Source organism: Python bivittatus, unplaced genomic scaffold, assembly GCF_059951505.1.
Source record: "Python bivittatus isolate LINGU-HERP-01145 unplaced genomic scaffold, Pbiv_v1 ctg000580_np1212, whole genome shotgun sequence".
NCBI lineage: Eukaryota > Metazoa > Chordata > Lepidosauria > Squamata > Pythonidae > Python > Python bivittatus.
In genome coordinates, this window is record NW_028277087.1 from 10,960,733 (window position 1) to 10,987,307 (window position 26,575).

General features: G+C 43.3%; 1 protein-coding gene across 4 annotated transcripts in view; it reads left to right on the forward strand.

Moving 5' to 3' along the window:
* The first annotated feature begins 1,428 nt into the window (after positions 1-1,428).
* Positions 1,429-26,575, forward strand: part of CPAMD8 (C3 and PZP like alpha-2-macroglobulin domain containing 8) — a 57,283-nt gene continuing 32,136 nt past the window's right edge. Inside the window, exons 1-19 of one of the 4 annotated variants that reach the window (XM_088149589.1) lie at positions 1,429-1,885; positions 4,974-5,125; positions 6,761-6,783; positions 8,552-8,717; positions 8,818-8,870; positions 10,038-10,055; positions 11,962-12,016; positions 12,202-12,315; positions 13,410-13,494; positions 14,253-14,361; positions 16,071-16,298; positions 17,728-17,898; positions 18,088-18,216; positions 18,824-19,010; positions 19,161-19,333; positions 19,479-19,628; positions 20,527-20,691; positions 23,560-23,702; positions 24,884-24,946. In XM_088149589.1, coding sequence (XP_088005715.1) covers positions 1,800-1,885; positions 4,974-5,125; positions 6,761-6,783; positions 8,552-8,717; positions 8,818-8,870; positions 10,038-10,055; positions 11,962-12,016; positions 12,202-12,315; positions 13,410-13,494; positions 14,253-14,361; positions 16,071-16,298; positions 17,728-17,898; positions 18,088-18,216; positions 18,824-19,010; positions 19,161-19,333; positions 19,479-19,628; positions 20,527-20,691; positions 23,560-23,702; positions 24,884-24,946 — 2,270 coding nt within the window. In that variant the 5' untranslated portion in view covers positions 1,429-1,799. Of the gene's footprint in view, positions 1,886-4,973; positions 5,126-6,760; positions 6,784-8,551; positions 8,718-8,817; positions 8,871-10,037; positions 10,056-11,961; positions 12,075-12,201; positions 12,316-13,409; positions 13,495-14,252; positions 14,362-16,070; positions 16,299-17,727; positions 17,899-18,087; positions 18,217-18,823; positions 19,011-19,160; positions 19,334-19,478; positions 19,629-20,526; positions 20,692-23,559; positions 23,703-24,883; positions 24,947-26,575 lie in introns of those variants that run through there. The other 3 variants (XM_088149585.1, XM_088149587.1, XM_088149588.1) reach the window with 3 other exon arrangements.

A 26,575-nucleotide genomic window follows, 5' to 3' on the forward strand; every position in this document is an offset into this window, starting at 1 on the left:
TTCTGCTCTGGGCAAAGGGAGGCCCTAGATCAGTGTTGTCCAAACTTGGCCACTTTAAGATGAATGGACTTCAACTCCCAGAATTCCCCAGCCAGCCATGCTGGCTGGGGAATTCTGGGAGTTGAAGTCCACTCATCTTAAAGTGGCCAAGTTTGGACAACACTGCCCTAGATCTTTCAGGCTGGGGTCTCTCCATATACCTTGCAGGCTCAGAGTCCTGGATCAACCTGAGCAACAGCCAACCACTGGGGGCAAGAGGAGAACTGCCTGATAGAGGGGGAGAGGGGAAGCCGCCTCCACCACCTCCACCCATTCCTATTAAAGTTATTGCTTGTGATTCCCCCTCCACCCGCCCCGCCATTCCTGTCACCTACTGTTTAGGCTGCCTTCTGGAGAACAGTAAACCCACATTTAAAAATAATTGGTGCTGGGGGAACGTGCAGTACAACAAGAGACAAGTGTCCCACCACCCTGCACAGCCTGTCCCCCAGCTTCTCTCCTGTTGGCCAGCATACTTTTAAAGCAGGGTTATTGCTCTTTGGCAGAACTGCTAAACCCGTCTTTAAAAGTCTGACTTAACCTGTGACGCAGGGAGGGGCGGCAGTAAAGTGGGAGCACTTCCATTGCATTGTACACCTTGGTTGTCAACTGTACAGGATTGGGCTTTTTAAAAAGGATGTCTGTTGCTTTGGGAGGGTTTGCTGATGAGATTTTGGGGGGCTGTCCAGTGATCCAGGTTGGGAGGAGAGGGTAAAATGGGGAGACTCCGGATTAGAGACCTGGTGGGTGAAGACCACCCATCTTACTGTCACTCCTCCTATTCCTGACAGCTGATCCCCAGCTTGAGAGAGAAAGCAGATGAAAGGAGTTAACCATTTCCTAAAAAGCTCCCCATTAAAAAAAAAATTCTCATGGGGGCCATCTTGACTTTTTTGACCATACCCTGTGGTCACCCCTGGGTCAACTGATCCATGACTGGATCCATGACCGAAGGCCCGGAAGACTGGGCTGCTAGGAACTTGTGCGAAGCCCGCAGCGACTGAAAGAGAAATTGCTTTGTGAACCAAGATCTGATTGGCTTCATTCGTGGAGGGGAGACCACCTGGAGTGTAGCCTCAATTGCAAAGTCGAAAAATCTCCGCAAGAAAGGAGAAGTGGTGGATCCCGTATAGAATAGAATAGAATAGAATAGAATAGAATAGAATAGAATAGAATAGAATAGAATAGAATAGAATAGATAGCGGAGCTCAGCGCCTTCAGAAGTTGCAGCCAAGGCAGGCGCCGGGGGAGAGAAGAGCAAACTTTTCTCCTTCGAGCAAAGCAGAGCCCGGCACCCTCCTCCCTGCCTCTGCGCCTCACCCAACCCGGCTCAGTCGCAGCTCGCACCGCGCCGCACGCCGGCCGGGATCCGGGGCGGCGATCCTCGGCCGCCTCCCCTCTCCCCGCTCCGCCCGCGAGCAGAGGAAAGCCGAGGGGCGCGGGGCGGGCAGAGGAGGCGCCGGGGGCGGAGCGGCGGCGGAGTCAGGCAGGGCCCCCGGATTGAGGCGGGGCTGCGGAAGAAGCAAGGCACCGGCGGAGCTGCTGGGCCGGGCTGAGGCAGAGCGAGAGGCTGGGCGCATTGCTGGAGGCTCGCGCTGCTGCTGCTGCTGCTGCTGCTGCTGCTGCTGCTACTGCGGGAAGAAGCCCGGCGCTGCTCGGACGGGGCGGCTGCTGCCGGCTGCCGCGCGAGGCATCCTTCCCGCTCCATCTCCTGCCCCGGCCACCCCGCGGGAACAAAGGGCGTCCGGACCCAGCGCGCCATGCCCGGCGGCCGCCTTTGCTGGCTTCTCCTGCTCCTGCCCTTGTGCAGCTTCTGCGAGATCGGCGCCCCGAGCCCGCCCAGGCAGTGAGTAGCTCGCGCACCCCTCGGGATGCCATTCCTGAACAAAGCGCACGGAGCAGCGCTCCGGTCGGCAGCGCCGCCCGCCACGCGCCTCCTCCGCCTGTCTCTCCCTTCAGCCCGAGCCTCCCGCGCGGGGAAGAGTGTTTCTGAGTGGGGCCGTCGGGAGCGTACGCAGAGAGCTCCTTGACCGCCTTCCTTCCTGGGAATCTCCGGGCTGCAAAGGACAGGGCATCCAAGAGGCGGATTGGGTTTTTGCACTACACGCGTGGACGCGCACACACGTTTCTAGCGAGCAGATAGTTCATTTTACGCACACGTTTGACACCCTCCTCCCCACCCCCCAGTCGTGTGCGAGGTACGCTGTGGTCCATAGAAGGATGCACACTGTTTGCTTTTACCCAAAACCTTGTCTTAGCTTTCCTTAACAGCACGGTTTATCCGTTTCCTAAGTGTATAATTTGTTCCCAGTGTTAGAATTGGGACGTGTTTGATGTTTCGTCCTCGTCCACCCCGGGCCAGACAGTCCAACTGGGGCTCTAATTCAGTGACTGAACTTAGAAAAGTTACCTGGCCTGTGTCTGCCCTTGCGTATCTTCAGTTTGCCGGAAAGGGTGGGAGAGAGAAGGATTTTCACATCGCTCTTCTGGGGTGAACTGTATAAAGTTTCAAAAGTGTTTCTTCTAGCATGTCATCAGTTGTGTTGGGCTCTTCGGGCTGCCTTGTTTCAAAATGGTCTGGCCACTTGGCTAACAGATGCCTAGAAATATAGCTAAACTGAGAGGCAGTTAAGAAAAACATTCATTGGCTAGCTGGAAGGAGAGACCATTCTGGGGGAAGATGGAGAACATGTAACTTTTGAAATGCAAGATTTCTTTGGTGGCTAGCAAGCACTCTTCTTTTCCTACGATAAATTATGCAGAAATAAATCCATGCCCATTCCCATGCAGAAATAAATCCATGCCCATTCCCGTCACCCAAGTTTGTCACACCAGATTACTTGGTTGTAACTCCCCAGACAAGTATTAAGTATTAACCAGCCTCTGACACTTCCTTACAATATGCACGTCCTTTGTGAGGAGCACATGACATTTTTCAAAGTTGCTTCTAAGCTGAGTAGGTAAACTTTTAATTCTGAGACACTTCTTACACTTTTTCCCCCCAGCAACAGATCTATTCTTCACAAGCTGGGGCGCTGGTAGATATTCCCTTGCTCTCAAGCCAGTTGCAAAAGCAAGGCTGATAAACTTTGCTTTGTTTTGTGATGTAGTAAATGTGCATCAAGCTGGGACGATGCACAGTTAGGTTCTCAAGATGCCTTGGCAATTCCTTCTTAATGACTAAACGCTTTAGCGTTTCCAAAGGCAATACATTTCCTTTTAGGATCTGTCAAAATGGTTAGCAAGTCAGATACCGTCCTAGCATTTGTGCCTGCATTGCTGTGTAGTACGTGATATTGATGTGGCTCTCTCTAAGCCCTAGCAAAAAATATCAGAAATACTCAACTTCTGAAAATATGAGTAGTGATGTTATTTTTTTAAGCACGGTGACTTTTAGGAGCAGAAAAATGCCATTTGCAAGACAATGACGGCATATCGGAAGAAGAATTTTAAGTCGTGTCTCTACATGTGTTCTGCATATGGAACATCACCCACAGTGAATGTGGCCATTTGCAGCTGTTTCCCTAATAGAAGCAGACCTATTTTCTATTTCTCGCTCCATCCCACCCCCTCTTGTAGAGGGATACAGAAAACAGGGCCCAAGATTTACAATTAGAAAATTATATATATATTTTAGCCTGGTATTTGAGGAAGACACACTATATCCTACCCTCCCCGGTTCTTGCGTGCCCAACGCAGTCCGCATGATGTACACCCGGGAGATCTGAACTTTTGCAGAGTTGTAATGGGATCTCCATGGCAATGCATCCTGCTGAGGAAGAAACACAAGGCTTGGAATTTGCAAAAAGACAGGGTTGGGAGCTATAAAATAGCATGACCCTCAACCCCTGGGGTGCCTATTAATCTCCAGTTAGAGAGACCCAAGGGCTGGGCCAGAATGAAACAACTGGTTAAAATATGTTTTAAAGTGTGTGACGTGAAGAGCTGTCTTCTGTGAAGGGCCTTTGGAGAGCTGGGTGCGGTAGAGTGGGAGAGAGAAGCTGATGGATATCGTGATGTCATGAGGAGGGCATAAATAATTCTGTAAGAACCTGAGAATATTGTTCAGCCTTTTGTGAAGCTCTAAGGAGTGTTACGAGTGGCTAATACATATTATCTTAGCCTCGTAACAGAAGATAGAGAATGCTTATGGCCCTGTGCCGGGCAGATGAAACGTTTCCCTCATAACAATAGTCAAAAGCTGGCTAAGTAGGACCGTGCCTAGGAGATCGACCGGGATACCTTAAATAGCAACAGGAGACCTTTAAGATTCTTCCCATAAATGCAGAATTATTTTTACTCAGGGGAAAAAAAATAAGATCACTGAGATGAAATCGTTCTTGAGCATCCATTCAGGTTTTCTTTATCCTTTAATGCAATTATGTACTTGTTCTCAGATTCCAGCCTCCCTCATGGAACATGTTTCAAATGCTGCGTATTTACATATTGCTTAGTAGTCTTTAGAAAGTTATTTTACAAATATTTTGTACATTCTGGACCATGTGTGTGTATATGTGTGTTTGAGAGGAAGGGAGGGAGGAAGAGAGGATGAAGGAAAGCGGTCAGTCATGTCAATTTTTGAGGGCATTGATTCAGGCTTTATCATTTGTTGCCTTTGCTCCCTCCCGATAGCAAACGAGAACGTTTAATACTGCCTTCCATCTGCATTACAAAATCCTTGGGATAATGGATGGTATTATAACCTCTGCTTCATTTTCCTGATCTTTCTTGTTGTAGATCACTTGTGCGGGATAATCCTGAAGTCGCTACAACTTTTCCTTGCCTTGAAATCTCTTTCTTTCTTTTTTCTTTTTTCTTTTCATCTCTCTCTTCTGCATATCCCTACAGACAGGAGAAGCTGTTTTATGAAATACACATTGTGAATGATGTTCTTTTCATAACAATGACTTACTTTTGATGTTTCCCCTTTCCAGGGGCTATTTGATTGCGGTGCCTTCTGTTTTCCGATCAGGCGTGGAAGAGTCTATTAGTGTGACTATTTTTAATCCGGTCAGGGAGACAACAGTCCAGATCCAACTCGTGGTCAAAGGAGAGATGGTGGCCCGTGCCCATGGAGCAGTTCTAGGTAGGCTGTCATTTACGTATGCATAACTGAATGATAGTGGAGTAAAACTGTTTTGATTCATCAAGGAAAAGTTGCTGGATTTACCAAGGACATAGAACTGCAATTTTGTAGAATACTTGATTGGGTATCTAGATACCCAATTTGGTGTGCTCATACCCCAGTTCATCCTTTGTCTGAATGCTTCTGCTTTTTATGGCAAGTTCATCACCATGATAATAGTAGCAACAACAACACGTAGTTACAAAACACAGCATTTCCTTTAGTGATACAAGTACAGTATGTATCACCTATGTTCAAGCATAGGTTTTCCTGCTTGTAAAGAAGTAGGATTTTAGATGCTTTTAGAACCACTTGTACCATTGTGTCAGTTCAATATTTCTTCTAATGTCCTTCATGCAAATTTAGAGTTAGGTGGCAGCTCTCGGCCAGTCAAATATTAGCAACGTCAGTTAATAACGAGGAAGTGATGGTGACTTTATCATATAACTATAGTTGTCAAGGGTACAGTTCTGCAATAAAAGCTTAAATTGACCTTGAGGGAAATGGGTAAATATTTTGAAAAAACAATAAACAAAAAACCTTGTGCTTATTTATTCAGAAATAAGTCCTACTGTTCTTAATGTGACTTACTTTCAGAAGAGTCATTGGATTACAGCCTAAAACATGAAACACTACTTCCAGATAGACTTCCCTTACTTAATTTCTTTTTCAAAGGATTTGCTGCAATTTATTCTCTGTGAGGATGTGGTCCCAAAATCAGTCTTCCAGTTCTGGTCAAGAAGATGCTGTTAAAGTTTAAATATTTTTGTATTACTCAAACATTTAATAGAGTAATACAGTACCTCAAAAAGTAGGGAATACAGATAAATCTACTACTTTTCTGTAGCCCAGCATTCTGAAATTAAAACGACAAAGCCACAGAGCATCTGTCTATCTATCTATAGGCTGCCTGTATGTCAATTATTAAAAAACAACAACCCTGAAATGTGCCATTCCAAAGTAAATCATGTTCTCTATGAGTAATTCCATTATCTAAGTGTTCTACGCCAGCAGAATTTTTCACTACCGCATGAGAACTGAAGAAGCTTTTAATGGTAGCTCGTTCTTCCAAAAAGCTTTGTTGATAGCAGCTGTTTTCTGTTCTCATCTTTGCTGCAAACAGCTGTTTTGACTCTTGTTTTGTCCCAGAAAAGGTGCTTGCATGTCCCTTTCTGCTCCAGCCATTGCAAATCTAGCCTTTACAGCCAAGTTCACTAGGCTTTGACATTCCGGAGATAAGCCGGGGAATACTACCATGAACCCTTTCGTTAGCAGCTAGTGGGGTGGGTGTTTTGCATGTGTGGCTGAGCCCTTGCCCAGTCTGCTGCCGGGGATGCTCAGTTGAGGGGTGATGCTCATGCCAAGGGTAACCATGGACCTTGGTTTTTGCCAAGGTTTGTTGACTTTCTCTCTGGCATCTTGCAGCTGAACTGGAGATTATAGCCAGAACACACACATCTATATTTTTGCTGAATATCTGTGCTAGGTTTGCTGTCCGTTCATACTAAAATAGGAAAATAGTCAAAATATTCAGCGTTAGGGGATTTCAGTGGGAGAAAAATAATGATTCTGAACCCCTTTTCCTTTCTCTTGCAGGTAAAGGAACAATCAAGCTTAAGGTGAGTCCTTGTGACTTAGTTGGAACTATCAGGTACTTACAACTTAATAGAAGCTTGTGGAACAGAATGGCTGCTTTTCACTTTTAGGGTGCAGCAGACAAAATTATATGCCAGGATTGTACCTGAAAAGCAATCTTCCCGTGTCATTTAAGTGGTCAGTTTCACAGGACATCTTTTTGGAGGGTGGCTGGATTGTTCCAACGTTGCTCCCGCTGCACCCTCCAACCTTGCAGTTCCAGGCTTTTGTGCTTCCTCTTAGCTCTCTTCTAATACTGCTTGCACAAGAGAAGCGTGTGCCAGCTCCATTAATTTTCGCTGCTCTGGGAATGGGGTTTAATCTGAACTTGGTCTGGAGCCGTTCTGGAACCTTGGCAACAGTGACTGCAGCATTTCTTCAGTGTGGCTACAACGAAGACCACACATTCCTTGGCAGCATCTCTGAATGTGAGTTCTTTTAAAACAGCACATACCAACTCCTTCAGCCATTGCCAAGGGGTCAGATGGCGGACCTATCATTGACCATCTCCGCTCTGGTCCAGTCTCACCCTCTGCAGTGAAATACTGCTGCTGTTTGTAGTTGTAGCAAAGTTTGCGGTTGCTGGAACAGCTTGAAAATGCCTCTTGATCTGCTTCTGATATGTGGACTAAGCTGCTCTGTTTTGCTTAAATAGGCAGTCCACTTCTGCATCCTGCAGAAGCCAAATTTGAGCTGGTTGCCATCTGAACATGTTAGCAACCCTGTTCTTGCACTGGCCCATATTTATATACCGCATTTATGATTTTGCTTTGCTTGGTGGAGTCAGAATCTCACTAGAATCTTGCAGAGTGGGTTAGGCTGGCAAGCCACTTTGGTGGGGAATCTGAACTTGTACCTTATAGTTGTTGACAGATTGTAACTGCCTGTCATAGATTACAGAATTGTGTTGAAATCCATAAAAAAAATCTAGGCTAGCATTTGGAAAGAAACAGTGTGTGTAATATAATGGGGGTGTGTGTGTGTGTTAAATTTTCTCTCTCTCGCTGCTTTATGATTAACAATTTTTGCAAGAACAAATTTCTATCCACCCCAATAAAGTATATATTCATTCCAAGAATGTTGTCCCTTTACCCTTAAAGAGTTCATTACTCTTTCTTACAATTCAGTTAATTCAACCATTTCTGCAGTCTTCAACAAAACCTCCTCTGGCCATTGGTCTTCAGGTGTTCTGGAGTATACCTTCCATGTTCCTTATTTCTGGGCTCATGGGAGCTCCAGTCAAAATTGTTGCAGGGTAACAGGATGGAGAAAGCTTCTCTGAAGTTTTACAAGCCATGTGCTTTATTTATGAAATAGTTTGGGAACTCAGCATTTCTCTCTCTCTCTCTCTGTTCTTTTTCCTTCTCTCTATGTGGTGACTAGCACCTTCTCCCTCTTTTTCCTTTAAGAACATGAGTCTTTTTTGGAACCCTCTTGGAAAAATGATGGGAAAAGAAAGAAAACAAAATGTGTTGCCTAATAAGAAAATAGAAAGAACTATGGAAAGAATATGGTAGAGTGAATGTTTGGAAAAGCAGCAATGGGGATATTAAGAAGTAGAGGTTTGGATTGGCTCTGAAAACACCTTGCCAGGTCCTCCTTGAGTCTGCCATCGCTGTTGATCCAAACTGTTAAAAAAGACAGGGAAAAGATCCAGTGTAACATTTTTAGGCCCTATGATTTGATTAGTTCTGCCCAAGACTTGCAACTAATATTCATAAATCCAAGTTCCACCCTGGATTTGTCTCCTAGGTTCCCTCAGGACTTCGTGGCCAGGCTCAGGTAAAAGTGTGGGGCAACCATCACTTGGCCGAGGAGGGCTACATCTTCCACAACTATACCACTGTGACCATTGACAGCAAAGGGGCTTCAGTCTTCATTCAAACAGACAAGCCAGTGTACAGACCAAAGCAGAAAGGTGAGACCTGTAGGGGAGCATTGGTGGAATCAGCAGGAGCCTGATGTTTTGTGCTAGAGTGATTTTGATTCTCCCTGATTGTTTTCCTTTTCTTTTTTAGTGCTGATCAACCTGTTTACCGTTAACCCAGACTTGCGACCAATCAATGAGAAGGTAAGGATTTCCCTAACCTTGAGACTAAAGGATCTGCATTTCATGCAAATAGGCTAGATCAGAGCTTCTGGCTGGAGAATTCTGAGAGTTGGCTGGGGAATTCTGGGATTGAAGTCGTACATCTTGTAGCGTTGAGAAACACTGACCTAGAATCATTTAAGTTGAAAAGGGTTTGACTAACAGCCAGTGGAAAAAATTGGTCTTTGCTTAAGATTTGAGAGATTGCTCTCAGAGTAGAGAAGAACACAGGTAGACTTGCTTAACGATTGCCCTGTTCAGCAACAGTTCAAAGTTATGCCAGCACTGAAAAAGTAACTTTATGATAAGTCCTCGCATTATGACTGTCTCAGCGTCCTCGCGGTCATGTGATCAACATTTGGTCATTTCGCAACCAGCGGGTGTTTACAACAGTTGCAGTGTTCCATGGTCACATGATCACCATTTGCGCACTTCACAACCAGCTTCCAACAAGTAGAATCAATGGAGAAGCTGGCAGTAAAATTGCAAGTTGCGGTCATGTGATGTCTTGCTTAACGACCTGTGGTGATTCACTTAATAACTGTAGCAGAAGTGATTATGTGAGTATGTCGCAGTCATGTGATGTCTTGCTTAATGACTGCTTCACTTAGTGACAGAGCTCCTGATCCCAACTGTGGTTGTTAAGCAAGGACTACCTGTAGGCCAAATAAAATAAAGTAATTTGTTTAGGAAAGACATTTTGGTGCCTCCCCATAACAAAGTTATTTTTCTAAATTTGGAGAATGAAAGGAAAGCAACCAAAGGAGGTGAGGTTTTTCTTTGGGGGCGACCCATTTATGGAATTCTCTCCCCAGAAAGGCTCAACTGGTGCCCACACTAGCTTCATTTCCATGCCTAATGAAGACTTCTTTATTTTCCCAGCCTTTTTATTCTGCTTTTAATTGTACTTAAATGCATATTATTTTAGATTTTGGGCTACCAACTTGCAGCTGCCTAGTTTATGTGGTGTCTTTATTTTGCATTTTGCTGTATATGTTGTATTTTTGGGGTGTGTTTTAGTGTGAACTGCTCAGGGAGCTTTGGGTGTTGGGTGGTTTTAAAAAAACGAAATAAATGAATAAGCTTGGTTTTAGTGCCACAATGCCTAGTGGAATAAAGTTATTTAATTCTCTCGTTGTTTTCTTTCAGATTGAAGCTTATGTGCTGGTGAGTATCTGGCAGGACCCAATGGCCAAACCATTGGAGTCTTCTCTCCAGGGGGGCCTACAGAGAGGGATTGATAAAATCAAGATAGCAGGAGCAACCTTTTTTTAGCGTATTGCATGTGTGATGTACATAAAAAAGGAATGAGGTTTTGATAGCACAGGTGCCATATTGACTTTTTTGACCCCCGGTGGATACCCTGATTTCCCTCATCATGCAGTAATGCTTCCAAAGTTATATAAAGGTTTTCCTTGAGGAATATTTTTCCCATTAAAAAGTTAATGAACTCAATGGCCCAGACATCTTTTTTGCTAAGATTTTGTGGCTTAATGTAGATGGAAAGCGTGATCTGCCCAGGAGACTTGAAACACTGTGCTATAGGAATATTTAACTTTTTGCTCTCAGGACCCCTCCCCACTTTTAAAAATTATGGAGGATCCCAAAAGAGCTTTTGTTTGTATGGGTTATATTTATTGATATTTACCATATTAAAAATGAAAATTGATGCATTCAACTTATTTATTGAATCATGTAAAAATAACAACATTAAACCCATCTGATATTAACATAAATAAAATATTTTTCATGAAAAAACCCTGTATTTTTTAACAAATAAAAAATAATAATGAGAAGAGTGACATTGTTTTACATTTTTGCAAATGTGTTCAATATCTGGCAAATAATTTTGATTTTGCGGACTCCTGAGAGGATCTTGGGTGACCCCCAGGGGTCCTTGGACCACACTTTAAGAAACACTGCTATAGATTAAGATGAATTCAAGCAAACCAATTTTGTTTTCCAAACTTAGGATAGATGTGCATATTAGGAAATGCTGAAGAAACTAGGGTGATAACAACAACAAAAGTTGATAAGGAGTAATTAAAAAACGTTTCAGTTTTCAGAAATTCTTAAATACTATGTATTCTGATAATTGGCAGATCTCAAGCCTGGGCCCTGGATACGTGATGGAGCCTATTTGTGTTAATTGATGTGGATTTGTGGATTTGTGGATTCTCCCAGCTGCTGTGTGTTTTATTTTTTGTATTTGTATATGGATATGTTTTTTTACCTATTTTTAACACTGTTAGCCACCCAGAGTCATGTATTTGAGATAGGCAGCCATATGAATGAATGAATGAATGAATGAATGAATGAATGAATGAATGAATGAATGAATGATGAGTGAGTGGATGGATGGATGGATGAATAAATACACCTTCTACAGCATTTGGGATAAGGTTTTCTTTGTAGGAGATAAGCTCTAATATAGGAGGTTCCTGAGTGGCTATAAATGTTTCTATCTTAGTGAATGAGAGAATTCATAGACCAGCCCTCTGTTCGCCCCCCCCAAGCCATTTGCAATAACAAACATGAAAATCCTTCTGAAGCGATCTGTAAGGTAGTCAACTCATTTCTTTTTGTCCTTAGAGTTGGCAACTGACTTTGTAGTCAACACAACATTCACTTCACTATCATTTCCAAGGAATATTTTATTGCTTGGAATAGGCCATGCCTCATTCTGCTAAAGAAAGAAATGTGCATATGAGCGCACATGTGATGAGTTTCTATTTATATGTAATAAGATATTAGAGTCAAGTAAATATAAACCTGGTTTACATGTTACACTGTGCGCCAAAGTTTGCTTAACTGTGGTTGAAAAAGCTGTTGTTGTCTGGGTTCATACATGCTGGCCCATGGCTTATAAATGACAGTGGCTGGGTCCACTTAACCCGCTAAGCAAAAAACCAACAAAGCCGTGTTGTGGCTAACTGCAATGTAGGAACCTACACATATTCCCCTGGGGTGTTTTTTTGTTGGGGGTTGGGTTGCATTTTCAAATGTTGCAGTAAGAAAAATATTTAAATATCAGTGACTAAGACCAATATAAGAAGTACATCTCTTTTCCTAGGATCCTCGAGGGTCTCGGATGGTAGAATGGAAAAACCTCAAGCCAATTTGTTGTGGTGAGTTTTAGACTGTCACAACTGAGCATCCCACTGCCCAGAGCTTCAAAGAGAAAGGGTGAGATGCAAATTGATTCAAGAAATAAGGATGAATCCTTTGGCTCTTCTGTTTTCTGGTTATGATCCATCAGGAAGTTGGTCCACCAATTTAGCTAATCTCCTCTGATCTTCCTTTTCTCTGGCAGGCATCCTCAACATGAGTTTCCCTTTGTCTGATCAACCTGTGTTTGGAGAATGGTTTATATTTGTAGAAATGCAAGAATACGTATACAACAAATCATTTGAAGTTCAAAAATACGGTGAGTGAATAGCAGAGCTGTTAGAACTTGTTTTGGAAACACACTATTTTTGAGATGTTATAATCATGTCGGAATGAGTACAGAGTTTAGGAGCGTCGGTGGAGCAGGGTCAAAAAAACGAGACAGCAGCTGGGGCTGCACAATTGAAGCCCCCTCCATGGATGCCCCTAGATAAACAGTTTCTAAAAAAGACATGCTTTATAAGTTGTTGAGTTGGTGGTGCTCAAGTTATTATTCTTATTGTGGTTGTCAGAAGTATTTATATATGTATTGTATTCATTCATTCAAAACACTGGTCTTGCATATCAGTCAAGAAAGAGAGAGAGCTCCCATTAGGCTGAGCACTTTTCTCCTCACCATCATTGCAGCTTTTTTTTAAACAAGGAGTTGTATTAAATGTAACTTTAAAAAGTAAACCAGGATACCATTTGAAATTATCCCACTGAAATTTGGCACAATAAGCCTCCTAACCATATGAGGATTTCTGTGTTTCTTCCCCCACCAAAATAAGAAATAAAATAGTTACACCAACTGAAAAAGTGCCCCCTGATCCATTTTGGGGTGGGGTGGGGTGGGGTGGGGGGGAGGCGATGTAATTAGCTGCTGAGAAAAATAAGTGACCCAACCACCAGTTACAAAAAGATTTGCTGTTTAGCTGAATCATTGTAATGTTACAGCTCTTCTGTAACATTAAATTAAATCTAATTTAATTTCTGTGGAATTTCTTTTTAAATGAATTATTTTGGAAAGTTTTTTTTCAGCTATGCTATGGCATGGTATCAAATCAACCTTAACAGGATTACCCAAACACGTAGTTGAATGTTAGAGATATATTACATTTGCTGTACAGACACTGGCTAGTTTTTTCCCCTTTTCAGGTGAGGTTTCCAGCAGCTCCTTGTCTATTATAGATCTCTTTATATTATAGATCTATTATAGATCTTGCCACCCTCTTTTCAGGGCATGGATTCCATATCTCAGTTCAACTGTTTTCTTTCATCTACATCAAGATGGCCTCACTCATCCCACTTCTGATCTATAGATCACAATCAGATTTCAGAATCGTTCTCCCTCACTTTTTCTCCTCCTTTTAGTTTTACCCAGGTTTGAGCTGCGTATTGATCCACCACGCTACATCCGGGACCTTGGGGTTTGTGAAAAGGGAACTGCCCATGCCAGGTAAGAGTGATAGGGCCTGGTTCCTGCTGCCCACTGGGGTGACTTCCTACAGTTCCTGTTGACATCCCTGTGATTCTCCTGAAGTGTATATCCAGAAAAAGATTTGTGGAATGGGCCATCATTGATAATAATTGTGTCACTGAACTTAGGACAGATAACCTTCAAGGGCCATCTTCCCTCAGAGGTAATCTCTTGAGGGCCATGTGGGCTATGCTGAAGCAAACAACAGATATAGGTAATGACAGAAATAAGTAAGAACAGCCCTTTTCTGACACATTCTTGTTTCTCTTTTGGACACAAGCAATAGGCTGTGGGAACAGGAGAAAATAACCTAACCCTTGGGATTTTTTCTTGGGGTCTTTCTCAATATTGGATGGGCTTCCTTTAATCTTTGATTTCTGTGGTCTTCTCATAGTACTGCCTAGTTCGTTGCTCTCAAAGCTCAACTGCTAGGCTAATTGGCCACAGGCCTCCTAGTTGTGGCTTCCTTTATTTTCTGCAAGAAGGGTTGGGGAGCTTTGCTCTGAATGCAAAGGGTGCCAGCTTTTTCTTCCTGGGCATCTTTAATGAAAAGGTATCTTGGCAACAGGTCTGGAGACCTTCTGGAGGAATATCGCAAGTCAGAGGAATGTGTGCTAAACTCAATGGCTCGAACTGTCTGACTGGGTATTGGAAAGCTTCACATGCATGCAAGTCAAGCTTGGAAATGAAAGAGCAACTGCTAAAACATAATAATTGTTGAACTTCTCCTGTTCCAGGTACACATTTGGGAAGCCAGTGACAGGGAGGCTGACTGTTAACATGACAGTAAATGGAGTGGGGTACTACAGACATGAATCAGGACATCCTGTTCTTAAAACCACTGAAGTGAGTAAGGGGGAATAAAGGACAAAGGTGGGGCATGTTTTGGTGCTGGGGAATAGTATTTAACAGTTTTATTAAGTAATAACTTTATTAATTTTTTTAAAAAAGAAAAACAAAAAACTAACAGACTAATATTAACAAGAGAGTATAGAAAGAAAGGAAGAAAGTTTAGAGATAAGAGATGTAAACGATTAAAAAGTGTGAAAGACAAAAAGAGAAGAAAAGAATCAAAAAGAAAAAAAAGAATTAACTTCTCATTCTCCTCACAACAGATATAAGTAATACTATACATCCAACTCTTACTCTAAAACATAACTTCCATTATTTCTATTAATCCATATTATTTCTAATCGTCAAATCCATACAACAAAATTTCATTTTTTTCGTATCTCTCAAAAAGTCCAAAAAAGGTTTCCAAGTAGTATTAAAATTACACAATGTCTTATCTTGAATCAAAGCTGTCAGTTTCGCCATTGAAAAACTAACTCCATCAACTTCACCATCCATTCTTCCACTGTAGTGTCTTGTCCTTCCACCTCTGTGCATATAAGAGTTTTTTTCCAACTGTTTATCCAGGGAGTAACATTTAACAGTTTTAAGGGGGATTAGAACTCCAATGGATGACGTGATCATATAAAATGGGTGAAGCCAGGCCACGTCCATGGATTAGGCTTGGATTTACTGTTTTTCCCCTTTTTCTTTTTTTAGTGGGTTCATATGTACTTTAAACTGTGCCAAGCCTACTTTAGAATATAAGCAGCCATTTTTCCTCCTTTAAATGGCAGGAAATGGCACTTCTGGTTTTTGGCATTTGCGGTGTTAAATTTCAGAGAGGATTCCAAGGAAGTGTGAAAAAGGACTGCAAAGTCACATGTGGTTTTGGGGCCATGGATCACCCTCTTCTGGCATAGAAGAATGCTTCTAAAGGGAGCTTCCATTCCAGTCTGATACAGCCCCCAATATCCTAGACTGTAACATGCCAAGAATAGATGGTCTAGAATTCATCTAGAGCAGGGATAGGCAGAGATGTAACTTTTGGAATCTTCAGGTTCCAACAACTGAAGCTTCATACACAGTTGTGTCTAAGATCTGAAAATATGCAGTGTTAAGAGCACAGAACAGCACATGCTCCGTTCAGAAATGTGTTTCTAATAGCAGAACTACTGGTCCATTCAACCCAATTCTACTTCTGGTTCTCTTCACTACCTGGCATCCAGGGATATCCAAGGGAAGGGGGTCAAAAAGTCAAGATGGCAGATGCACCATTTTAAAATGGGATGGGGCTTCAATTGTGAGATCACAGGTGCTATCTTGACTTTCTGGACACCCCCGGCCCCCTGCAGATGCCCCTCTTAGCATCTGTTATTTATAACTCAGTTGATAGTTTATGTGTCAACATGCTTATTTAAAGGGGAAAAAACTGTTTTGTTGCCGGTATTAGTATTCAGTTGGGATTCAGTATAAGTTACCTGGAGTTAATGAATTGAACAAGTGAATCAAATGTCCAGATCTGAATGTTCTTGCCTCCTAGCAGCATTTTCACTGTCCCCCAAAGAAAGCAGGAGGACTGAAGGCCTTGGTTTTCCTGATTTTGGCTGATAATGAGACAAGTGATCTCCCTTCTACTCACAGTAGTTATGTTCCCCCTGCCACTACCACAGGTACATATAGCCTCTTTAATTGTTCACTTTTCTTTATGATGTTTCTGGCAGATTGATGGTTCTGCGGATTTTGACATATGTGTAAAAGACATGATGCCTGCAGATGTTCCCGAGCATTTCAGAGGTACTGTGAGCATTTGGGCCACAGTAACTAGCACCGATGGGAGCAGGCAGGTCACCTTTGATGACTCTACCCCTGTCCAGAAGCAGCTTGTTGACATAAAATATTCCAGAGATACTCGGAAGCAGTTCAAATCTGGTTTGCCATATAAAGGGAAGGTGAGTAGGAAACTGCAATGGGAAGGTTGTGGCATCATAGACTAGACTTTTGGTTAAGAGGACAGAGGAAATCCTGGTTTGGGGACATAATAACCCCATGGTTTTGGTTAAGAGTATGGAATATTCTGATGTTAAGATGACATAAATTGTTGCTCTCTCTGGGCTCATTCTCTCTTCCTGATTATGATTGACTATGTTCCATCAAGTTGGTATTGGCCTTTACTGACCACAGATAGACCTTCTCCAGAATGATTTGTGCCCAAATAGTCCCTTCCGGTCTCCCAGTGGTCCATCCATCACCACTGCAATCAAGTCCAGCCACCTTGCTGCTGGTCATCTTCTTTCTCTCTTTCCTTCCATGCTTCTCAGCATTGTGGATTTCTCAAAGGAACCTTCCTAGTTACCACACCACAGAGGTGCCCCACTGCGCATTTGCTGAAGATGTGTCCTCACAATGGAGCCTTTCTTTGTCACCAGCCCACTAATGAAGCAGGCTGGAATTGGGACAAGGTGTTCCAGCATGAAACTAGTGTTTTCCATCCTATGCCAGTAGAAGACCTTCTATGCAGACTTTGTAGATCATGTGGAAGAGGAGCCTTCAGAGACTGGAGATTTGCTGGGCTCCAGTTGGCTTCCACAGGACCATCCCCTCCCATCCAGGCTCTTCTATGGCCACTTTTCCTGTGGCTGCCAGAGGGAATGGATACCTCATCAGCACAGCCTGTTCTTCCTCCTCTCCTTTTTTGTTATGGGAATATTGCCTTTTGGGAAACCAAATGCAGGTCTTCCATGAGGTTGATATTGCCATTGGGGAAAAGCAAATTACCAATTCCACAGGACTTGCCTGGCAGCCCCCACCTCCCATTGTGTGCAAGTGCTCTACCCTGAATTCCCTCTCTTGACCCAATCCCCTGAGTTTTCAAGATAATGAAATATGAACCCACTAGAATGGCACATTTTATTTTTGGAGATGTGAAAAATTGTCCTTGCAGGTGGGATGGGATGAGGGTTGATGCCTCTTGATTTGCTTGGTCTTGGGGAAGGGGGATTGCAAGTAGACTTAAAGCAGCAGGCTGGGCAACAGTTCCAGTGGATTAAAATTGTTTAGCCCCCAGGGCTTAACACAGAGCAACCTGGACTAAAATACACTGGTCCTTTGGCCACCTTTCCTCCTGGCTTTGTGAATGTCCTGATGAGAGATCCAGCATGGCTGGGGACTGCAGTGCCTTACCACCCTTTCCACATGCCCAAGCCAGTTGTTTCCCACCTGTCTGCCTTCTTAGCAGCAGCCCATCCTGTGTTTGATTATTTGTTTTCCTGCTAGTAGGTGATGTTGTGTAGAGGGGGAAGGACAACAAGGATTCTGCCCATCTCTACCGTGAGGAAAACCCTTTCATTCATTATGTTAATTTGTCTCCTGATTCTTCAGGTTGAAGTCACTTATCCTGATGGGAGTCCAGCTGATGGAGTGACTGTCCGGGTAAAAGCGGAACTCACTCCAAAGGACAACATTTACACAAGCGAGTTAGTGTCCAGAGGCGGTCTGGTGGAATTTGAAATCCCCTCCATCCCCCCTGCTGTCCAGTACGTCTGGCTGGAGGTGGGTGAAAGCCCTTGATAGGATTAGTGGGCTGGAATTGCCATTAATCTCATCAAAGGCACATTTTGTCAATGGGGCAGGGTCAAATCTGGGGGGAGATTAGGTAGGCCTGGTCAAAATCTGCAAGATGAGTTGTGAGTTCAGAGTCTGCCCTCGACAGTGACTTTCCACTTTCCTCCCTTTCTCAAGACCAAAGTCACAGCCCTTGATGGGAGGCCTGTTGGAGATCAGTATCTACCCAACTACCTATCGATCAGCAGCTGGTATTCACCTAGCAAGTGCCACATCCAGCTTCAGATGCCAGACAGGCCTTTTCTGGTAAGATGCAAGGCAACTGTCTGCATCTCGTTTTCAGAATTTTCAAGATGCATCTGATGGGTTGCTCTGAGTCGGAACCCTTGCCTGCTCTTCTCAGCCTAGTGCACTTGGAATGACTAACATCCCAGTTGGGGAAGCTGGGCTGCGGCCAACATGCCTGCTTTGGCTGGGTGTTCCACTTTGGCTGGCTTTAGGAATTGATCTTGCTCCAGGGAAACACTCAACGGCCAGAATTCTTTGGCTGCCTTTTCTTACAATGAGACTGCTCTGTATCTTCGCATCCTGAGCTGTACTCTGTTTTGCTTTGCCCTGAGTATGGAGTGGATTTGGAAGATATGCCAAGTTTCAAGGGACCTAAGGAAAATGTGGTCTATTGTTTTGGAAGACATTTCCCTCAGCGGACATGCTGGAGTTCAATCTTTGTTCCATGCCATCACCTTAATCAAAGCCTACCTTCCCCAAACCTAGTGTCCTCAGATGTGTCAGACTACAACACCAATCATCCCAACCAACATAGCTTTTCTTGCAGAAAAGTTGCTTGGGTAGGAAAGGGAAGAGGTCTTAACAAACTTTTGCATGGCTGCAGCTGCTCCATTTCTCTTTCCAGGTGGGAGAGGAGGCATGCATTGCTGTGAAGTCCACTTGCCCGTGTAATTTCACACTCCACTACGAAGTTGTATCCCGGGGGAACATTGTTCTTTCAGGACTGCTGCCTGGAAACAGGACTCAGCAGAGGAGCAAAAGAGCCGCCGCTGCATCTTCTGGCAAGAACATCTCTGTCACTTACTTTCCAGGCATGACTGTGTGTTTGGGGCAGGGTCAGAAAGGACCTGGGATGGCCAGCACAGTGGCTCCCTTGGGTGATGGACAAACAGCCAAACCCCCTCCTGAAAAGCCCTGGCTTTATTAACATGTATGTATTTTCCATGCTATTTCTTGTTTAGACCCAACCAGTTCTTCTGTTCCAGAACTGAATACCTGCATGACTTCCATCTGCTTCTCAGTCACTCCAGACATGGCTCCGTTGGGCCGTCTTCTTGCATATTATGTGCGAGAGAATGGAGAAGGGGTTGCAGATAATCTGCAGTTTGCCATCAAGCCTTTCTTTGAGAATCAGGTATTCAGTATAGAATGACTAGTCGTGCACTTGGATTGTTTGGCAAAGGATTCTGGGTGATGGTGGTTCTTCCCTTTCTCCTCCTCCTCCTCCTCCTCCTCCTCCTCCTCCTCCTCTTCCTCCTCCTCTTAATGTTCAATGCCAGGTTTCGGTGGCATTTTCAGCAAATGAGACCAGGCCAGGTGACTCCATATCTGTTAAAGTGCGAGCTGCAAAGGGAAGTTGTGTTTGTTTGGCCACAGTGGACAAAAGCATTTACCTCTTCAAGCCTGGGTTCCAGCTGACATCTGCCCAGGTGAGCAGCACCCACTTAGGAGTGAGGGATGCTTTGGTGCTATCAAACAACTGTGTCAAAGAGGGAAATGATGATATTTTATAAAGAACATAAACATAGCTCTAATGTAGGGATGGGCAAACTTAGGGTAGCCTGGAGCCGCACTTCAGTTTTTTGGAAGAACCAGGGTCGCAGTAGCCCACTTTAGACCTGGGCAGGGGTGAGATTTTTTTCCTAGGTATTTTAGGAGCATTTGGGGGACTTTCTGTTTTTATAAGTGTAAAAGGGCAGGAAACTATGCCATTTCAGTTTTCAGACTGGGGTCGGAAGGGGTTCTAGGGGTACAGAAAAGGGCTTCAAGTTGCCCATTCCTTTAATACAGTGTTGTCCAAACTTGGTCACTTTAAGATGAGTGAACTTCAACTCCCAGAATTCCCTAGCCAGCCATGCTGGCTGGGGAATTCTGGGAATTGAAGTCCACTCATCTTAAAGTGGCCAAGTTTGGACAACACTGCTTTAATAGATCAGACCAAGGTAAAGAATATTTTCTTCTCATGCAAGCAGCCAGAAAGCTACAAGTAAAACATGGACAGACACATTTTCCCACCATGATTCCTTACAAAACAATAGTCATTGCTTTAAAGTTATGACCATTGCTGCATTTTATGCCAGTGAGATGTGTAAGGTAACTATGTGTTGTGTGAAGAAACACTTGCTATTATCTGTCTTAAAACTCTTATTAGTTAGATACATTGGAGGACCCTACATTTTAATCTGAAGACCAAGCCCTTATTCTTCACATATCAGAACCGGATTTTGTTGATTACTTCTGAAAAGTGGAGCCTTTGAGTAATCCAGCAAGATAGTTACTTGTCCATGGCACACTCATGGACAAATGTTGTGTTATCTCCTTGTGCAGATCTTCCAGGAGCTTGGAGAGTATGATGTGTCCGATGCTTTTGGAACTCCAAAGGAAGAAGGGCACTTTTGGTGGCCAGGCTCAACACTACACAAGCGTCGTCGTCGTTCCTCCATCTTCCCCTGGCACTGGGACATTGCCAAAGATGCCCGCTGTGCATTTACGGTGAGGTCTTCCCTTCTTGGATAAATGTGGCATCTGCATGATGCCTTTTAAGGTGGTTGTAAAATTGCCAGCAGGATGAGAACATAGTCAAACAGAACAACTCAGCAGGTAACATAAAATCCACTTCATCACACTGCATGGAGAAGATTTAATCTTGTGTTGCTTTTCCTACCATATAAACTTAGGTTACTTCTGAACTAATCTCTTTCTCTGGAACTGCCATTCTTTGATCAGTGACATTTTATGGGTGATACAGGCATCATTATACAATAATAATAGGTTGCATATCCTATTTTTGCACCATAATAAATGTTTTATATCTCCCTTTTTTCATACTCGGTCTGTACCAATCTGGCGTAACACAATTGCAGAAAGTCATTTTTAGAGCTTATATGACTTTTCTTAAATATTTACTGTTTGGGTGCCTATTGTTTATCTGTTGATCTTTGTTGTATGATTTGTGATTAATAACCTTCTTAACAGTTTATCTTAAATTGCTCCAGCATTACTTTCTCTTTCCAAGGAAAGGGAGCTTTCGTTCCTGGTTTTCTCCCATTCTTTTTTCTGTTTTCCCCATTTCTCCCATTCTTTCTTTTTGTTTCCCCAATAGAAAATATTTTTCTGTTTTCCCCAGTAGAGAATGTTATTTAGCAAATAAAAAGAAGTAAACACCTAATTAAAACCATTTCTCACCCACCTACTCTTGAACAGAAATTAACATTGGATAGTTTTAGAGTCTATTCTAAGGGAAATTAACAGGAAATTCAGCACCAACTCCTCAGCCTAGATCAAGAGGTAAGCAATACTTCTTAGTCAATGTTACTGTGAGTAAATTTTATAGAAGGCTCTTGGCCACATCACTGGATGTCGTAGTGCTATGAGGAATTCTATTTTAATTCATAATTAATTACGGAAAAACAATTCTTTGACAGTACTAAAGAATTCTAGTGTAGAAATAGCATCTTGCTAGGCACTCAATCTTGCAACTCTAAAGTAACTGGATTATGTTGAGGTTTGGGGCAGGTTTTCCAATAAGCTTTGGACCAAGTCCACATATAGTAATTCTGGTGATAGGAGGCTCCTGAAGTTCTAGATCAGTGTCTCTCAACCTTGGCTGGCTGGGGAATTCTGGGAGTTGAAGTCCACGCATCTTAGAGTTGCTAAGGTCAAGAAACACTGTTCTAGATCCCCCAAACTGTTGCAGGAAGCACCGTGGAGTTAGAGAGAATAGTACAAACAAGGTAGAATCAGTTACCCAGAGCAGATTTCATGAGAACTTTGCAAACCTCTGAGAGGTTTGGAAGCCTTTTTGGAGAACATTGCCTGGGACATTCAGCTGTTTCTTGAGGGGCAAGAAAGGGCACCCAGAACTTGGCAACCATTCTGTGCATCTGGAGCGCCAGTTCTTTTCATGCTTAGAAGCCATTCTGCAGGCTGTATCCTTCCAGCAATTGAACCCAAATAGATTCTGAAAATCCCTCTGGCTCCCTCATCTTTATATCGTTATTATGGAGAAGTCCCCCCCCCCCCGTTCTGAGAACTCTAAATTTGTTGCTGTTGCTGTGGCTGTTGGAAAGGCTTTCCTTTGGTGAGGAAGGAGGTGGCGTGATAGGTTAGTTTCTAAGTACATCTTGTGCTCAGATTCTTTGAGAAAGGAGTCCTTGGCACTCAGAGTAAAATGCTACTCTCTGCTTTCTCCAAACAGACCACTTTCCCCAACGAGGGCTGTCAACTGAGATAGCATAGGTGAAAATATTATTGGCTCCTACGTGCTTGGCAGAAGGGACACAGCCTTTTCTGTTCCCAGTGTGAAATGATTTCATTTTGACCAGGGGGAAAGAAAAGCTTATTAACAAACAAGCCAGATCATTTAAAATAAGTGGGGGGGGGAATTGACCGTCAAAAATAAACTGGAGTGGGCTCTGAGAGGGCCATAGGCAGCGTTCCTTGTAAAGAAGATGGGCTTGTCTGCTTTGGGAGGAAGGAGAAAGCTGATTCACCAGTAAGGATGAGTTTTTCTATTCTCTTCCTTTTAGTAACCAGCTTTTACACAAGGAAGTGTCCAAAAGAAGCGAATTCATATAGGACAAAAATATTACCTGAGGTAAAACTGCTATATCTGAACTGCAAATATCAGGATGATTGCTAGTTAGAAGCAGTGTGTTAGATGGTGTGTCTCTCTGCTGCCATCTAGCGGTTATCTGGATTTTTGCAAACCAGATGTGGTAGTCTTAGAGAAGGACATCTCCTCCTAACCAAAATAGGATCATATCTCAGGGTGGTTTGGGGCACAGTATTAAAAAAAAAATCCCAACAAAAACAAGACTTGTCTAATGTTTGGGAAATTACTACCTCATGAATTCTATGCTATTGATAGGGTGGGGGGCAGCATCTTTAAATTGGCAATTGCGGATCGATCGGCCTGGAATGCCGTCTGCAATGCAGCTCAAGGAATGCGGTCTGAGCTGAGGAGGGTCTGCGGTAGCTGCGGAAGAAGAAGATTTTCCCACTCGTTTCCTGAAAGCGGAGGCGACTCTCACAGAGTCCACTTTATTTTATTTTTGCTTGCCATTGTCTGGAAATTCCACTTAGATGATCTGAAAACTATGAAGCCAGTTTTCCTCAAAGCACCTGGTCTCTCTGGGGAAGAGAGGAGTCACGAAGGCTGGGGAAATCCCTGCAATGTCTAAATATTTGCCTGGTAACGGCCATTTGTGCTGGCCAGATTGACACAGTTTCCCTGTGTTTCAGAAGATCTTTCCTTCCATGGATAGTTGGGGGGGGGGCATTACTCTTTAATGGGACAGGCTGAATCAGTTTTTAACAGACATGGCCTTTTTGTTGTTGTTGTTGTTTCCTGTTGCCTAGGAAACCGGTTTAGTTGCAATGACTGATCTCGTCAGCTTAAACCATAGACAGCAGGGCAGCCTGTACACCGAGGAGGTTGTCCCAGCCTTCCAGCCTCACACCGGGATGCTGGTGGCTTCTACACCTTCCAAGGCCCAGCCCAGGTAGACCAAATGTTCTCTTTGTGGGAAACATCTGTTTGTCCCAAAGGCATGTTGTCCTGCCTTCCAACTCCGGGGCTGTTGTGCTGGAGATGGCCTTACTTGGCTCCATGGAATAAGGATTTAGGAGCCAGCTTGGCCTATCCGCTACTTGGGTGAGCCAAAGAGGCATGCCAGTGGGAAGTAACAGGCAGCCACAATTCCAACGATGTAACCCAAGTGGCATTGTTGTTCTGGGCACGGTGGCAGACACCTGCTCTTTTGCTCAGCAGGCAGTAAGGGTTGATAAGGAGATGCCAGATGGCACTCGTGATGGAATCAATGTGTGTGCATCCATGTGTGGTAGCTGATAATGCAACTGTGTTTTGGCCCCTTTGACTGGGAATGGAAATGTTTAATCACACGGCTTTGTGTTCCATGGGAGAACTGGGGGCGTTTGTTTCTTGCTTCCTGCCAACTGGTTGTGGAAGCATGAGACTGGCATGAGAAGCAAGGAATGAGGTGCTGACTAGGTCAGGGTTGCCCTTAGCTGGCCTCCCTAGGAGGGGCACCTCAATTTCCTCTAATAAATTGCTTTTTGTTTGGCAGAGTTCTCTAGGCAAATTATAAAAGTCTCTACATCATCGAAAACAATGATAAATGCAACAAAATAGAAACAGTAAATAGCATGCTGATATTATAAGAATAAAAACAAAAACTGGGCACTTAGATTCAAAACTACAGATGACTGGTAGAAAAGGAATGTTTTAACCTGGTGCCAGAAAGACATTAATATGAGCAGCTGGTAGGTTTCCCTGGGAAGGACAATTCTATGTTGGGCCCATAACTGAGAAGGTCCTCTTCTGTATGGCCACTTGGCCAACTGGATTGGGAGGAATACTTCAAAAAGGGCTTTGCAGATTGACCAGAGTTCCTAGGCAGATGCATAGATGAGGAGGGATTCTTTGGGATAATCTAGCCCCAAGCTGTTGAGAGATTTAAATACTAGCATCAGTAGCATGTTGCATGGGTCTGAAAACTGATTGGTAGGCTCTGCAGCTGATCAAGTGCTGGAGTCATATGATTGTATTGGTTATGACTTCTTGTCATAGTGGGGCATAAAGTAGGGTTTCATGGAGTTGCTGCTTCTGAAGGGGAATATTGCTTAGTTCTCTCAGCATGTACAAATCTCTTGCCTTCCACAGAGCAGACAAGAAGAAAAGAACATTCTTCCCAGAGACTTGGCTCTGGCAGTGCTTCAATGTCAGGTAATTTCTCCCCAATGTGGAGCCGTCTTCTGTAGTCTATAGGGGCCTGTTCTGCCTTGTGAATGAGGCACAAGCTTGTTCTGTGAGGAACCTGGAATTGCTGAGGTTTGTTATAAGTCAGAAAAAAAAATAGGAAAAAGTACTTCTCCAAGCTGGGGAATAGGGATTAAAAATAGAAAGGTGCCTTTTTATAAGCAAGTGTAAAATGATGCATGTTGAAAAGAGAGAAAAAAACATAACTCTACAAATATACTGATAACTTCTGAATGGCTGGTAACTAAAAAACGTGGGTGGTGATGAATAGCTTGATGAAACCATGAAACCAAATGTGAAGATGCTGTGAAAATGGCAAATTCTATATAGGTAGTCCTCGAGTTATGACCAACCATTCAGTGACTGTTCAAAGTTACGATGGTGCTGAACAAGGGAGAATTACAACCTGTCCGCAGTATCCCCGCAGTCATGTGATCACGATTCAGGTGCTTGGCAACCAGCTCAGACCAGACTGTAGTACCCCCCACCTGGCTGTGCTCACGCCGCACCACAGCACCCACCTGCACGCCCTCCCATACTCTGCTTGTGAGACTAGGACTTGAGACTTCCTGCTGGCTTCCCCATTAACTTTGCTTGTTGCAAGCCGGCAGAAAGTTGCAAGTCCTGGTCATGTGAGGTCCTCGCTTAATGATCCATGATCCTTGCTTAATGATGGTAATAGGAATTGCTGGGATTGCTGTTGGTAAGCGATGCGGTCACATGATGGATTTTATGACTGGATTGCTTAGTGATGGAAATTCTGGTCCCATTTGCCGTGGTAATCTGAGAACTACCTGTATTGTAGATCACTGAAAAGGAATTGAGAATGAAACCATTGATATTGTGGCACTCTGATGACATTTTAACCTTTTCTCATTAAAATCTAGTGAAATCATCCAGTGAAGCCGACAAGTGAGAGGCTCAGAATAAATATATGGCTGTCATGCAACACATTTTTTAAAATTTGCTTTGACTTTATACTCTGCCTTTCCATTTATGCAAACAGTCAAATTGATTAGAGCAATTAAAAAATGTAGACTATAAAACATAGCAATAAAATCAATGTAATCAAAATCAAGACCAAAAATTGAACCAGAAGTTAAAATCAATATTATTAAAATAATGAACAAACAAAAACTTGGTAAAAGAGTGTTCTTATGAGCTGTGGAATTCACTTCTGCAAGATGGAGTCATGGCTGCTAATTTGGTCTGCTTTGAAGGAGGTTGAAGAGATCAATGGAGGTTTAGACTGTAAACAACTATTAATTAATTTATTTGATCGATTATGTGCCATCAAATTAGTGTCAACTTAGTGACCACATAGATAGATATTCTCCATGACTATCTGTCCCTAACTTGGTCCTTCAGATCTTCCAACAATATACCCATTGCCACTGTAACTGAGTCCATCCATCTTGCTGCTAGTCTTCCTCTTCTTTTTTGCTTCCATCTTTCCCAGCATTAGAGCTGTTTCCAGAGAGCTAGGATTTCACTAAGTAGGATAATTTGAGCCTGGTCATTTGTGCCTCAACTCTGGATTGCTTTGTTCAATGATCCATTTGTTGTTTTCTTAGCTGTCCACAGTATTCTCAGAAG